The following is a 12,906-nucleotide window of genomic DNA, read 5'->3' on the forward strand; positions in this document are numbered from 1 at the left end:
AACACCAAATAATGAAAATACATAATTATAATTGCATAATAGTATATTGAATAAGAGAAAAAATCAAATTATGTCATCACAAATACTAAAAGAGAGACAACACAAATATAGGTAAAGAGAAAAACAAAACCCAAAATAGAACGGATTCATGGACGTCCGGAGAAGCTGTCACCTCCTCCATGACCCTGACACCGGCCCTCAAGGGCCTAGCCTTCCTCTCCACCAAGAAATTGCCTCCAAGTCTCCCAAAGGTGTTTATTAGGTTTAGGAGAAAAGAAAAGATGAAAAAAGATCCCAAAAAATAGGTTTAAAACTGATTTTATTGTGATTTTCGTAATCTGGGCCTATTTTGTCTTTTCTGGCGCAGAAAATGATCCTGTGCAGTCAGGTTCATGCTAAAGCTGTGCACCCTCGCGAGCATGGAACGTTGGATGCGAATATGGCAAATCTGGCGTGTCTTGTGCATGATAAGCGGTGTACCGAGACACACCCTAGTGGAGCTTCATGGATCTCGTGAAGCTTCTTCCAGCCCCTGACACGTGTCGCGATCTCAGCGCAGGTGCATGGTAAGTTCGTGCACCTGCGCTACGCAGGATTCCAGCGTCCAAAATTCTTTAAAATTTCCGTTTTTTCCATTATATCTTCTTTTTTCTCCATATCTTCTCCTAAAATAAAGCATATAAAAAATAGATAAGATATAAAAATAAGATAACACCTTAAAATAACTTATCTAATCCTAAATTAAAGTAAGTAAATCCTAATAATAATTAGAAAATAATATAAAAAGTGGAAAAATACTAAAACCAAACAAAAATAATAAAATCATGAAATAATCCTAAAGTGTTCTAAAATGGCTGAAATATCCTAAAAAATATATTAAAATATATGCAAATAAACTAGGAAAATAGCCTTAAATCCCGGGTCATCATACCCCTATACTCAACAGCAGCTTGTCCTCAAGAGTAAACTTAAGGTTGCTTGTCCTCAAACTCAAGAAAATAGTTCAAAGTAAGATGCTAGTATACATATTTTCACAAAAGATACATGAGATGAGTTCCTCAAAATAGTTCATGCAGAGAATCAAGCTTTAAAAACTGAGTAACCATTAGTAAGGGCAAGTAAGAATTATAAAAAATACCAAGATGTGGGGTTTCACATTTTATTCCTAATTCCCCAACCCCATATTGAGAATCCACTAATGATGACCAACAGTCTTATTTTATTATGAGCACACACATGTTCTTTCCTTTTTAACTTAGCTTTGTCTCAACCCTTCACAGTTATTACCAACTCAAGGCGAAATTATTTTCTTTTATTTAACAATGTCAGAATATGATTGGGGGTATGCTCAGTGGTGCAAATACTTCCCATTCCCTTACTCACATTCTTTCACTATTTTTTCATTTTTAGCACTTTAGTTTTACTTTCACATGTGTGCCCTATTTTTAACCTCACAGCCAAAAAGAGTGTAGACTCAATATAAAGATTAAAAGGAAAACTACATATTTTATGCATTATCCCCATTAACCTGCAATCTTAATAACCTTACCGCACTTTCCAAAAACTCACTGAAGTCTCTATTACCTCACTCTCCACATGTTCCACAAGTTTCACTCACACTCATGCATCAAACACTTTTTATTATAACTACTAGCCTCAAACCCAGAACATATATTAAAAACAACAAGCATTATTCAAGCATAAAAGAGTGAATACCAAGAATTCAAGGCATGTGCATACTAGTGTGTGCAATCAAAATAACTAAATGCTAAATGCATGATGATGAAATTAAATGAGAGATGAGTGGTTCAGTAAAACTCCCTGTACTCAGATTAGGTGCAAACTTGAAAGCACCAGGACATGGTCAGCTGGGCCCTCTAACTCAAATTAATTTCTGTGAAATCACTTAGTCCTTGCAAAAACGAGCACACAAATTAAAATACCACAACATAACTCAAATAATTTAATGAGACACTATGACTCAAAATCCTATGCATCAAATCATGAATTCATGACTAATGAACTTAATTCTCATTAAATCCACTAGCTGATTCATTCTATGTCAGGTTCACAGAATTTCAAACCTCATATCATGTTATAGTTGATTAGGCCACAACAAACATTTTAGCACAAGAACAAATCAATTGAATTGGCATATAAGAAGCATAACAAAAAAATACATACTATAATAATGCTCTAAACAACACCCGACTAGCTTAACTAATAGAAGCGGAAGCACAATCCCCGGCAACAGCGCCAAAAACTTGATGTGCCAAACTGCAAGTGTACAGTTTCGTCCGGGGTTTTAATTATCGAACACAAGGATTGTGTTTGTTTACTTCTAAATTTACCAATTTAGTTGTAAGGACTAAAAAACAAAGATAAAAATAGAGAATTGATTGATTGTGATTATTGCGAAAAGAAATCAAGAAAAACAAAGAAACAGTTGTTGATTTGTAAACTTAGGGAGAAAAGCTGCACTAGGGAATTGAATCTGTTACCCTCGTTATGCCTGTATCCGCTCCAGTTACATATGAATTCGACTAAACCCGTTCAAGGCGTTATGTCTATGTGATTACTTACTAATTCCTTAGTCAAGTTCCCATTCTAGTTAATTAGTGATAGCTAATCCCTTAGTACCTAATCCTAATTAACTAGAGATTCAATTCAATATCAGACAATCACAGATTTATTGCTACCCTTATACCTGAGGCGTAGAGACCAAAATCCAATTTCTCTCTAGATCCCTAATTCCTATCAATTTCCCAATTATATAGAAACAAGTAAAACAATCTATGCGCAGTAGATAACAATCAAAGCAAGAGAGAAACTCAAGAACGAAATATAGTCATTCATATAAAAACCGAAACGAATCCAAACATAATCAAAGATGTAACTTCGTCTATCCCTAATGCAAAAGAGGATTAGTTCCTCATAGTCATGAAGAAAAAATCAAGAAGAAGATGACAAAACATCCAAATTACAGTAGAAACCTGTAAAGGAACTTAAAGAATTCAAAGCTCTGCCTCCAAAGAGTCTCAAAAGTGTGTAGCACGTCCAAGAATCCCCAAAATTAGGTTAAAACCGTGTTTTTATAACCTTCCAGCCGAGCTTGGCGCAATTGCGCCATAAAACACTGAAAATAGCATGGAAATTCGGGCAGAATTGGAAAAGCACGGAAATTGCGCGAAACAGGGAAGGATTTGCACGAGTTTTCGTGCAGAAAATTCCAGCAACCATGAAGCTCAAGCATTTGCACGAGAAACAAAGCTGAATTTGCACGGTTTTGATGCCAAAATCTCCAGCCACTCCAAATCTTAATCTTCTCTTGATTTCCTTCAAATCTTCCTCTAAAACAAAGCAAATAAAAACAGAATAGAGATAATTATAAGATAACAACTAAATTAAACTTATCTTATCCTAGAATAAAATCATTTAAATCCTAACAAAAACTAGAAAGATATCATAAAAACTAATAAGATAAATTAAAATAACAAAATACTAAAATAATGCAAATACCCAACTAAAACTAATGAAATCACTCAAATAAACTCAACAAAACATGCAAATTACCACACTAAAGACACATAGAACCTAGGGTTATCATTATTCTTTTTTCATTGAATTATATCTATAAATTATAATAATTTGTTGTAAAGTAAAGCCAAAATATAGGCCACAACGTAAGTGGCTTCTAAAACGGTGCTGTTTTGTCCCTTTGAAATTAAAACGCACCAGATCTGTTCTTCCCTTCTTCTGTTCCAATCGCTTGTGCTTGCTGCTCGCTGGAAAACGCCGCCGCAGAGGCCACCACGGTCGCTGGAAACCGCCGTTGCAGGAGGGTGGAAGCCGGCGCTCGAGGTAATGGTATCTGTTGCAGATCCTCTGTTCTTCACTTCTGCTGTTTGAACCGCTTGTTGTGCTTGCTTCTCGCTGGAAAACGCCACCGCAGAGGCCACCATGGTCGCCGGAAACCGCCGTCGCAGGGTGGGTGGAGGTCGGCGCTCAAGGCAAGGGTTTTAGTGGTGTTCACGTTGTTGTTCCCCTCTTTCAACCTTTCTATTTTTTTACTTTTGTTAAACAAAACAAGGATCTAAAACAACATCGTTCTGTCCCTTTGAAATTAGGTTTTGAATTTTTTTTCCCAAAATGACGTCGTTTGGCTTGGTTCAACAGAACAGAAAAAAACCGGGTGGTCCGCGGTTTTGACCGGTTTGGCCGGTTCTGCTTCGGTTTTTCCGGTTCAACTCCGATCCCCTATGTAGCCGGTTTTTATATTGTTCCGGACCGGCACTGTGCCTGGTTCCTGGTCGAACCGGTTGGACCGGCCAGTCCGGTCCAGTTTTCAGAATATTGGAAAAAAGTATTTAAATTTTGGCATGTGACTAATTTTTTGAGCTCTGAAAAAAAACTACAGTACTTAATTATACATTGATTTTGTACCACATTTTAGAACAATGAAGAAATAATAACGGATGCCAAGAAAATATAGGATTGGATGATTGGAGTTTAAATGACATTTTTATTTAGAGTAAAATTGGGGGACGTTGGATGTGTCTCATGGTGATCACGACATTTTTTTGGAAGGCCAAATAAAATATGCATTAAAAGAGAATTACTAGGGGTACTTCAACTCAATACACAAGAGAAAGAAAAACAAGAGAAGGATGAACAAGAAAAGAATAGAAAACATATTTACATGGTGATCACGACATGCATTCTGTTTCCACAAATCAATGGGTTCAGCAACCCATGCTATTGGATGTGGCAGAACACCAAAATCACAGTTGCCTTCTTTTACTTGGTGTGGTTTCCCAGCAAGGGCAAACTAGGCCTTTGAAAGAGAGCAATGACGCATACGAGGGTTGGAGTGCTTGATATGGGTAATGATATATGGAGTATCGTCTCCGGGTTTGGTAGAGGGTGGTGTTGTGGATGAAAGAGAGATGGAGTCGACTCATGTAGATCTCGTAAAGCTGAGACAAGGGAGGACTAGAACGAAGGGGTTTCATGAGATTTTTGCATCCGCGAAGAAGAGAGGCCGCCCAAAGGGGAGAAAAAAAAGCTAAAGGTGTTGGTTGTTGATTATAGTGGGGTTGAGTCGATTGATGGTGAGTCTAAGGTCATGCCTAAGCTGGTGAAACTTGGCAGCTTGGGAAGCATTTGGGATGGGGGAATATTGAGGTAGTAAAGATGTTTACATTAAGGGTTTAGCGGAACAAATTAGGCCAATCACCCTAGTTGGGCGTGGTTTTATTTCGGGGGGGGGGGGGGTCTTTCTAGTTGGTTGGGTTTTTTCCGGGGTTGGGTGTGGTTTGGCTTTGTTGCTTATCCAACTCACTTAACCAACTTGTTTAACTTGTCAGATAAGACATGCCGGGTGAGTCAAACAATATATTTCGTGAACCCGCATAATCTGTCTCGCTTAACTTGCCAACCCATGATTATATTTCTTTTTGAAAGAAAATATTTTAAATATTTTAGGCGATTTTAGTGTACAAACTTGAGGGTTGACCAGTCAAAAACATTCTTTTAATGCTTTTGCATTATAATAATAATAATAATAATAATAATATTATTATTATTATTATTATTATTTTGTAATTATTATTTGAATTGATTGCAATTGTTGACCAAGTCTCACCTCGTCCGATATGTTACTAAATGAAGAAAAAAAGTAGAAAAGTTATTGCAGAAGTATCAACATGGTCAAAACTTGTTTCTTATATGGATGCTGACTGGGGGGATGTCCTAACACCAGACGCTCTACTTCTGGCTACTGTGTTTTCCTCGGTGACAATCTCATCTCTTGGTCATCCAAGCGGCAACCCACCCTTTCTCGCTCTAGCGCTAGAGCTGAATGTCGGGGTGTTGCTAATGTTGTCTCCGAGTCATGTTGGATCCGCAATTTACTTCTGGAGCTTCACTTTCCTCTATCTCAGGCAACACTAGTCCATTGTGACAATGTTAGTGCCATCTACCTCTCTGGAAATCCAGTGCACCATCAGCGTACCAAACATATAGAGATGGATATCCATTTTGTTCGGGAAAAGGTCGCAGGTGGCCATGCTCGCGTCATTCATGTTCCTTCCCGCCATCAGATTGCGGACATATTTACCAAGGGCCTTCCTTAGGTCCTCTTTGATGATTTTCGTTCCCGTCTCAGCGTCGGTGAACCTCCCGCTTCGACTACGGGGGTGTGATAGAATAGAATATTCTTGTATTTATTCTTATGTAATTATGCCTATAATTAGGTTTAGCTTTTATTATTAGTCAACCATGTAATTGTATAAATAGAGTGTTTACCCATCAATAATATGGATGGAATGTAATTCCTTCAATATCGACTAGCTATAGTATATGCTGGAAATTAACACTATCGTCTTCCTTGAAAAAGCAAGGTGCATGGTGTGGAGTGATCGAGGAGAGAAATTCAAATTTGAAACTCGAATGGGAGATATAAATAAAGAATCTTGAATGAAAATTGAAATGCAAAAATCTTTTGTTCAAATTTTATTTTAAGACAAGTATCTATCTATAGGAGACAATTCTATTTGAGCCAGAAATTTTTATATCTCACACGATTGAATAACTCTTTTATTAAAGGTTTTTCTCATTCACAAAACAGCGTGAAACCTCACTTAGAAGACTCAAACAGACACTACTTTTTATTACGGTAAACATATACTACTTGAACTAAGTATCTTTTAATAATTTTGTTTAATTTCGTGCGCGAGAAAATGACATATTAGTTATGACTTATGAGCAGTGTTATTAAACTCGGCTCGAACCGGCCGGTTCGACCAGTTGAACCGGGACCGGACCCCTGGCCGGTTCGAGTCGAGCAACGGATTGGCCATGCAATCCACTCGGTTTGAACCGGATAGACCCGGTCGGTTTGGTAAAAAAACCGGCGACCCGACCTTCCACCGGTTGGACCAATGAATTATTAAAAAAAAACAAAAAATGTAAACGACGTCGTTAAACAGAAAGGAGGAAAAGCTGCAGCGTTTCACAGGCTTCTAAGGTATTCTTTCATATGGTTTCTAATTTTGCTCCAATCCCCTTCAAAGTTCAACCGCTCCGTTCTTCCGGCCGTCGTCCATCGCCGCTACCCGCTGGCCGCCGTCCGTCACCGCTCCGCTTCCGTCCACCACCACTTCGTTCTTCTTCTCCTTGCAAGGTAAGCGTAACACTTTCATTTGATAAACAACTTATATGATGATATTATAAAATTTACTTTAAAAAAAGATATTATAATATTTATGTTTGATTAGTTAGTTGCAAATAGTTTCATGATATTGTTTTTAAAATCTCATTGTTTTTTTATCGTTTTTGAAGTAGGCCCAATTATTTTCATTTGTATTGACACGGAGAAAACCCTTTCCTCTGGTGAAGCGACGGGTAGCGCACAGGGACGGCCGCCAGACATGACGGCGGGGCAACCACGCTCCTCCTTTCGAGATACTCTCATGGAAGAGGGCCAGAAGTCTCAACCTAAGGTATTGGAGAACCTGTGGGATACTGGGAAGATGAAGGTCACATATGTGAATGACAACACGCAGCTTCCTCAACTGCATGTTGACAAGTCGGTGATTGACAATATGTGTTCGCCATGGAAGGATGCTTTGGTGGTTGGGCTCTTGGGGAAGAAGCTTGGGTTTCGCACCATGAAAGATAGGCTGAGCAACATCTGGAAGTTAGTTGGAGAGTTTGATTTACTTGATATTGATAATGGCTTTTTCATGGTCAAGTTTGATCGCAAGGAAGACAAAAAGAAAGTGATGGATGGGGCACCATGGCTGATTTTTGATCATTACTTGGCGGTGGCTCCTTGGAGCAAAGAGTTCATTAGTCCTGCGGCAAAAATCACTCGAACTTTGGCTTGGGTTCGTGTTCCGGGACTCAACGTCACCTTCTATGATGAGTGTTTCCTCATGTCGTTGGCCAAAATAATTGGTACGCCGGTAAGAGTGGATGTCAACACCTTGAACGCTGAGCGGGGAAAGTTCGCAAGAATTTGTGTGGAGCTTGATCTTACAAAGCCAGTTGTGGGAAATTTCTTATTTGAAGGGTTTTGGTATAAAGTGGTCTATGAGGGACTCCATATTATTTGCCCAAAGTATGGGTGCTATGGGGATCGTGGGAGAGAATGTACTAAGCCACCCCCCACGCCGTTACCGGAGCCAACGCCGACGCCGAAGCCAGCGGCGACACCGGCGAAGGAGGCATCTTCTAATGCTTGAAACCCTAATTGCGACGCCCTCTCCATCTCCAGATTTGGCAAGTGCGGAAAATCAGGAGCAGCCAAGTCAAGCGATTAATGGGACTGCGGAAATTCAGGGAAAAACGGCTCAACCAATTATTGAGGTGGACCCCACGGTGCTTGAAGTGGCTGGTGATTGGATGACCGTGACTAGGAAACAAAAAAAGAAAAAAACAGCAGCAATCAAAGGGAGGAACCAGGTATAACTCCAAGAATCATGGAGTAGATAAGGTCAACATAATTATTAAAGGCCAAGGCAATATTCCTCCTAGCAATTTGCAATCTGGTACCATGGTTTTTGGCACAAAATACAATGGCTCCCAAGTGGCTTTGTTTGGTGGGCCCGCAACAGATTTCAAGTCCCAAGGGGGGAAGAATAGACTAAAAGGGGAGGATCATGTGCGTAGCCCACCCATGAGAGATAACATGGTCTCTAGTAATAATAAAAGGAAAGGGGGGCCCAGTACACTCATGGAAAAAATGCAAGCTTGAAGGATGGAATTTTTACTGCTAGTCCCGTGAATGCTACTAGCCAGCCGAAAATGATCCTGATGACGACAATGGCAGGAGCGTCTCATGTCAAGAAATTGGGTTCCAACCTGGAAGGTCCCTATGAGCCCTCCGGGCAGAACTTAATTTCCAACTAATCACCTTGGTGGTTACGGCTGGGACTTGTTGTGTATGGTTGATCATGTTAGACACAACTAATGTTTCAATCCTCTCCTGGAATGTTCGAGGGGCAGCCAACGCCTCTTGCAAGAGAAACCTTAAGGAGCTTGTTCGTCGAATGAAGCCTGATGTATGTTTTATCTTTGAGCCGCATGTTCAGTTTGTGAGCGTGTCAGCGTTCTAGCTTCGTCTGGGTTATAAACCTCTAGCTATTGAGGAGGCTCATGGACACTCCGGTGGGGTGTGGGCCTTAGGTCTTATTTCCTTACAGTTGCAGGTAGCGGTTGTAGCCTCTCACCCGCAAGCTGTCAGTCTCCGCTTCAGCTCAAATACAGCGTCTTGGGTGGGTACCGGCGTGTATGCTAGCCCGACTCCTTCCCTTCGCCATAGCTTATGGGAGCACCTTCTTTGGTGTTTCCAATCTTGTGCAGGGGCCTTGGGCTTTGATTGGTGATTTTATGATGTTGCTAGCGAAACAGAGGTTCGAGGTGGTGTGTTCAATCCGTCTCGGGCACGGGTTTTTGTGAAGCCCTATGAGTCATGTGGGCTTCTAGACATTGGGTCCTATGGGCTCTCCTTTACTTGGTACCGGCATGCTCAAGGGTGTCCCCCTCTTCATCGGAGACTTGACCGAGCTCTTGCAAATATGGATTGGAGGCTTGGTTTTCCTCATGGCTCCGTCGAAGTGTTAGCTCGCCAACATTCTGATCACAGTCCTTTGTTCCTTCGTTTTTGTCCGAGGAGGGAGGTCATGACTAATAAGCCTTTCCGCTTTGAAGCTGCGTGGATGGAGCATCCTCAATATCACCAGGTGGTTGCAGAGGCCTGGAGTAAAGGGACTCCTTGGTTGCCGGCGTCCCTCAGACATGTGCAAGAAGACTCAATTGCCTTTAATATAAATGTGTTTGGAAACATTTTTAAGCGAAAGCGTATGGTGGCAGCGAGAATAGCGAGTACTCAACAGAGGCTTGAACAAGTTGATTCTTCTTTACTTGCTAGGAGACTCCAGGACCTGAGGAGGAAGCAAGAGGATATCTTAGCGCAGGAAGAGATGCTCGGGTACCAAAAGTCCCGTGAAAAATGGGTGAAGTTTGGGGACCGGAACACTGCTTTCTTTCATGCCCAAACCGTTATTCCCAGGCGGCGCAATCATATTCAGGGGCTCATCTTGGAGGATGGTAATTGGTGTACTGATGGTGAGCGATTGAAGGTGGAGGCTTCTAGATTTTATGCGAATCTTTTTGCTACTTGTGAGAACGTGGATCCTTCTTGCATTTCTACTCCTCTCTTGCCTTCCTTTCCAACGGTTGGTATGGAGGACCTAGTGAAGCCGATCACGAAGGAGGAAGTGTCAGTAGCTATCCATCAGATGGGGTCATTCAAAGCTCCGAGGCCTGATGGGTTTCAAGCTTGCTTCTACAAGAGATATTGGGAGGTAGTAGGTGATTCTGTATTCTCTTTCATTTATGATGCTTTTGAGCTTGGTTATTTTGACCCTGTTATGGCAGAAACCCTCATTGTCTTAATCCCTAAAGTGGATAACCCCAAATCCTTTAAGAAGCTGAGACCGATAAGTTTGTGCAATGTCCTTCACAAGCTTATTTCCAAAATCATGGTGAACATGATCTGGCCTTTCCTTGATGACTTGATTAGTCCTTTTCAGAGCAGTTTTATTCCTGGGAGGAGCACCACAAATAATGCAATAGTGCTTCAAGAGGTTGTGCATTCCATGATGAAGACCAATCGCAGGGAGGGAGACGTGATCTTTAAACTTGATCTTGAAAAGGCCTATGACAGACTTGACTGGAGGTTCCTTGAGAGTACTTTTGGTTGAGTTTGGTTTACCTGCAAAGTGCATCTGCATAATCATGTTTTGTATAACTTCAACCATTCGTTCTGTGCTTTGGAATGGGGATAAGCTTCTAGGGTTCAAGCCGAAACGTGGTCTGAGGCAGGGAGATCCTCTTTCCCCTTACCTTTTTTTTCTTTGTATGGAGAGGCTTAGTTCGCTTATCTCATCAGCGGTTCAGGATGGCCGGTGGAAACCCGTGACAGTGAGGGGCTCTAATTTAAAACTCTCTCATCTTCTTTTTGCTGATGATCTTTTGCTTTTTATTCGTGCTAATGTGGAGCAAGTTACACTTGCCAAGGATATTCTAGCTTCCTTTTGTAAAGCTTCAGGGCTTCGGGTGAATGAAGGTAAGTCGAGGGCCATGGGTCAGAAGAACCTTTCTCAAGTAATGAAGAGCAGGTTGTCTGATCTCACTGGGATTAGTTTCTCTTCCAATATTGGTAAATATTTGGGCTTTCCTATATTCAGTACAAGAGCAACTATAAGAGACTTTCAATTTCTGGTGGATAGAGTGAATTCCCGGGTGGCTTCTTGGAAGCATCATCTTCTTAATAGAGCGGGCAAAACTACTCTTGCTCAATCTGTGCTCTCTTCGATGTCAACGTACTGCATGCAGCATGCTTGGATCCCTACTGGTGTCTGTGATGACATTGATGCAGCAATCAGGAGGTTTGTTTAGAAGGGTCAAGGGAATCATGGTATTCATTTGGTTAATTGGGACACTGTGGCTCAACCAAGGAAATTGGGTGGTTTAGGATTACGAAAGGCTAGAGATCACGTTACTGCCCTTCTTGGTGAAAATGTGTGGCAAGTTATTAATGGGGAGAGGAAGCCATGGGTTTCTTTGACCCGAGAAAAATATGGTGTTTAAGGGAATTTTTTGTCTGGTACTGTCAAGGGTGGCTCTACGGTTTGGCAGGCAATTCAGAAAGCTAGAGATGTGATCATAGAGGGTTTTTCTTACAAGCTGGGGAATGGTAGTTCTTCTTTTTGGTATGATGAGTGGCTTGGGAATTATAAAATTTGTGATTTGGTTCCAGCAGTAGATATCCATGATTTGCAACTTGGTGTGCGAGATGTTATTATTGGTGATGCTTGGAATTTGGACAACCTTTACACTAGTCTTCCAAGTGCTGTTTCTGAGGAAATTGTTAAGCGTGAGAGCTTTCTTAGTGCCGATGTGCCAGACTGCATGGTTTGGTCCTTTGATTCGTCTGGTGTGTATTCTGCGTCCTCGGGGTATCACTGGTTGATCCATCAAAGACGGGTTCAGGCAGCTGATGGGCTTCTTCCTCCTCCAAACGCCGCTGGTTGGCAATGGATTTGGCGTCTCAAGAGACCCTACAAAATCCTTTTCTTAATATGGTTGGGCTGTCACAATGCGTTACCAGTGAATCATCTTCGTTTTTCCCGTCATATGGCAGCGTTGCCGGTGTGTTCTAGGTGCAACCTATACCCTGAAACGGTTATGCATTGTCTTCGCGATTGCTGGTTTGCGCGCAGGGTTTGGCTTCATCTAGGGCTTTCCCCGAGACATGACTCTTTCAGCATGTTGGCTCTGTGTGACTGGCTCAAGCAAGTTCTTGGTGAGGCTGAGGCGACGTCGTTAGCTGCTATTTGGGAGATTTGGCAGCGCAGAACATGGCGATGTTTGATCAAACTGTGTTGCCGGAGGACCGCCTCGTACAGAACATTCTTGAGTTCAAGCGACTGATTCTCCATGCTTGGCCTGTGGGGCAACGTCCTTCTCAGCCGAGAATGGTGCCGTGGATATCGCCTAGTGCTGCTGAGATTGCCATTAAATACGATGGTAGCTCGCTTGGGGTCCCGGTTCGATCTGGTTTCGATGGTTATCTTAGGGACGAGCGAGGTAGTTGGCTTGCTGGTTTTATGGGCTATCACGGGCAAGCATCGGTGTTGCATATGGAGCTGCTAGCCATGTTTCATGGTTTGGAGCTCGCTTGGAACCTGGGGCACCGTCGTGTGGTGTGTTTTTCCGACTCAATGTTGGCTATTTCTCTAGTGCGTGCTCCCCCTACGCAACATCATGTGTTTGTTGTCCTCATTAGCAATATTTGTGGGCTGTTGAAGCGCGCTTGGGTGGCTCGAGTGGAGCAGA

The 12,906-nt window shown here is 41.8% G+C and overlaps 2 protein-coding genes and 1 long non-coding RNA gene across 3 annotated transcripts; 2 read left to right on the forward strand and 1 right to left on the reverse strand.

Annotated features, from left to right (window-relative positions):
• Positions 1 to 4,115, reverse strand: LOC130724384 (uncharacterized). Its single transcript, XR_009014489.1, has 2 exons — positions 3,736 to 4,115; positions 1 to 3,350 (listed from the first exon to the last, which is right to left on the reverse strand). It is a non-coding gene; the product is annotated as an uncharacterized LOC130724384 (long non-coding RNA).
• Positions 4,116 to 7,430: 3,315 nt separating this feature from the next.
• On the forward strand, positions 7,431 to 8,246 carry LOC130724864 (uncharacterized). Its single transcript, XM_057576133.1, has one exon. It carries the CDS (start codon positions 7,431 to 7,433, stop codon positions 8,244 to 8,246), a length of 816 nt encoding a protein of 271 aa, XP_057432116.1.
• Positions 8,247 to 10,803: 2,557 nt separating this feature from the next.
• LOC130724865 (uncharacterized) lies at positions 10,804 to 12,501 on the forward strand. Its single transcript, XM_057576134.1, has 3 exons — positions 10,804 to 11,456; positions 11,526 to 11,625; positions 11,707 to 12,501. Exons 1-3 carry the CDS (start codon positions 10,804 to 10,806, stop codon positions 12,499 to 12,501), a joined length of 1,548 nt encoding a protein of 515 aa, XP_057432117.1.
• The last annotated feature ends 405 nt before the right edge of the window (positions 12,502 to 12,906 follow it).

Source organism: Lotus japonicus, chromosome 6 (assembly GCF_012489685.1).
Source record: "Lotus japonicus ecotype B-129 chromosome 6, LjGifu_v1.2".
Classification (NCBI taxonomy): Eukaryota; Viridiplantae; Streptophyta; class Magnoliopsida; order Fabales; family Fabaceae; genus Lotus; species Lotus japonicus.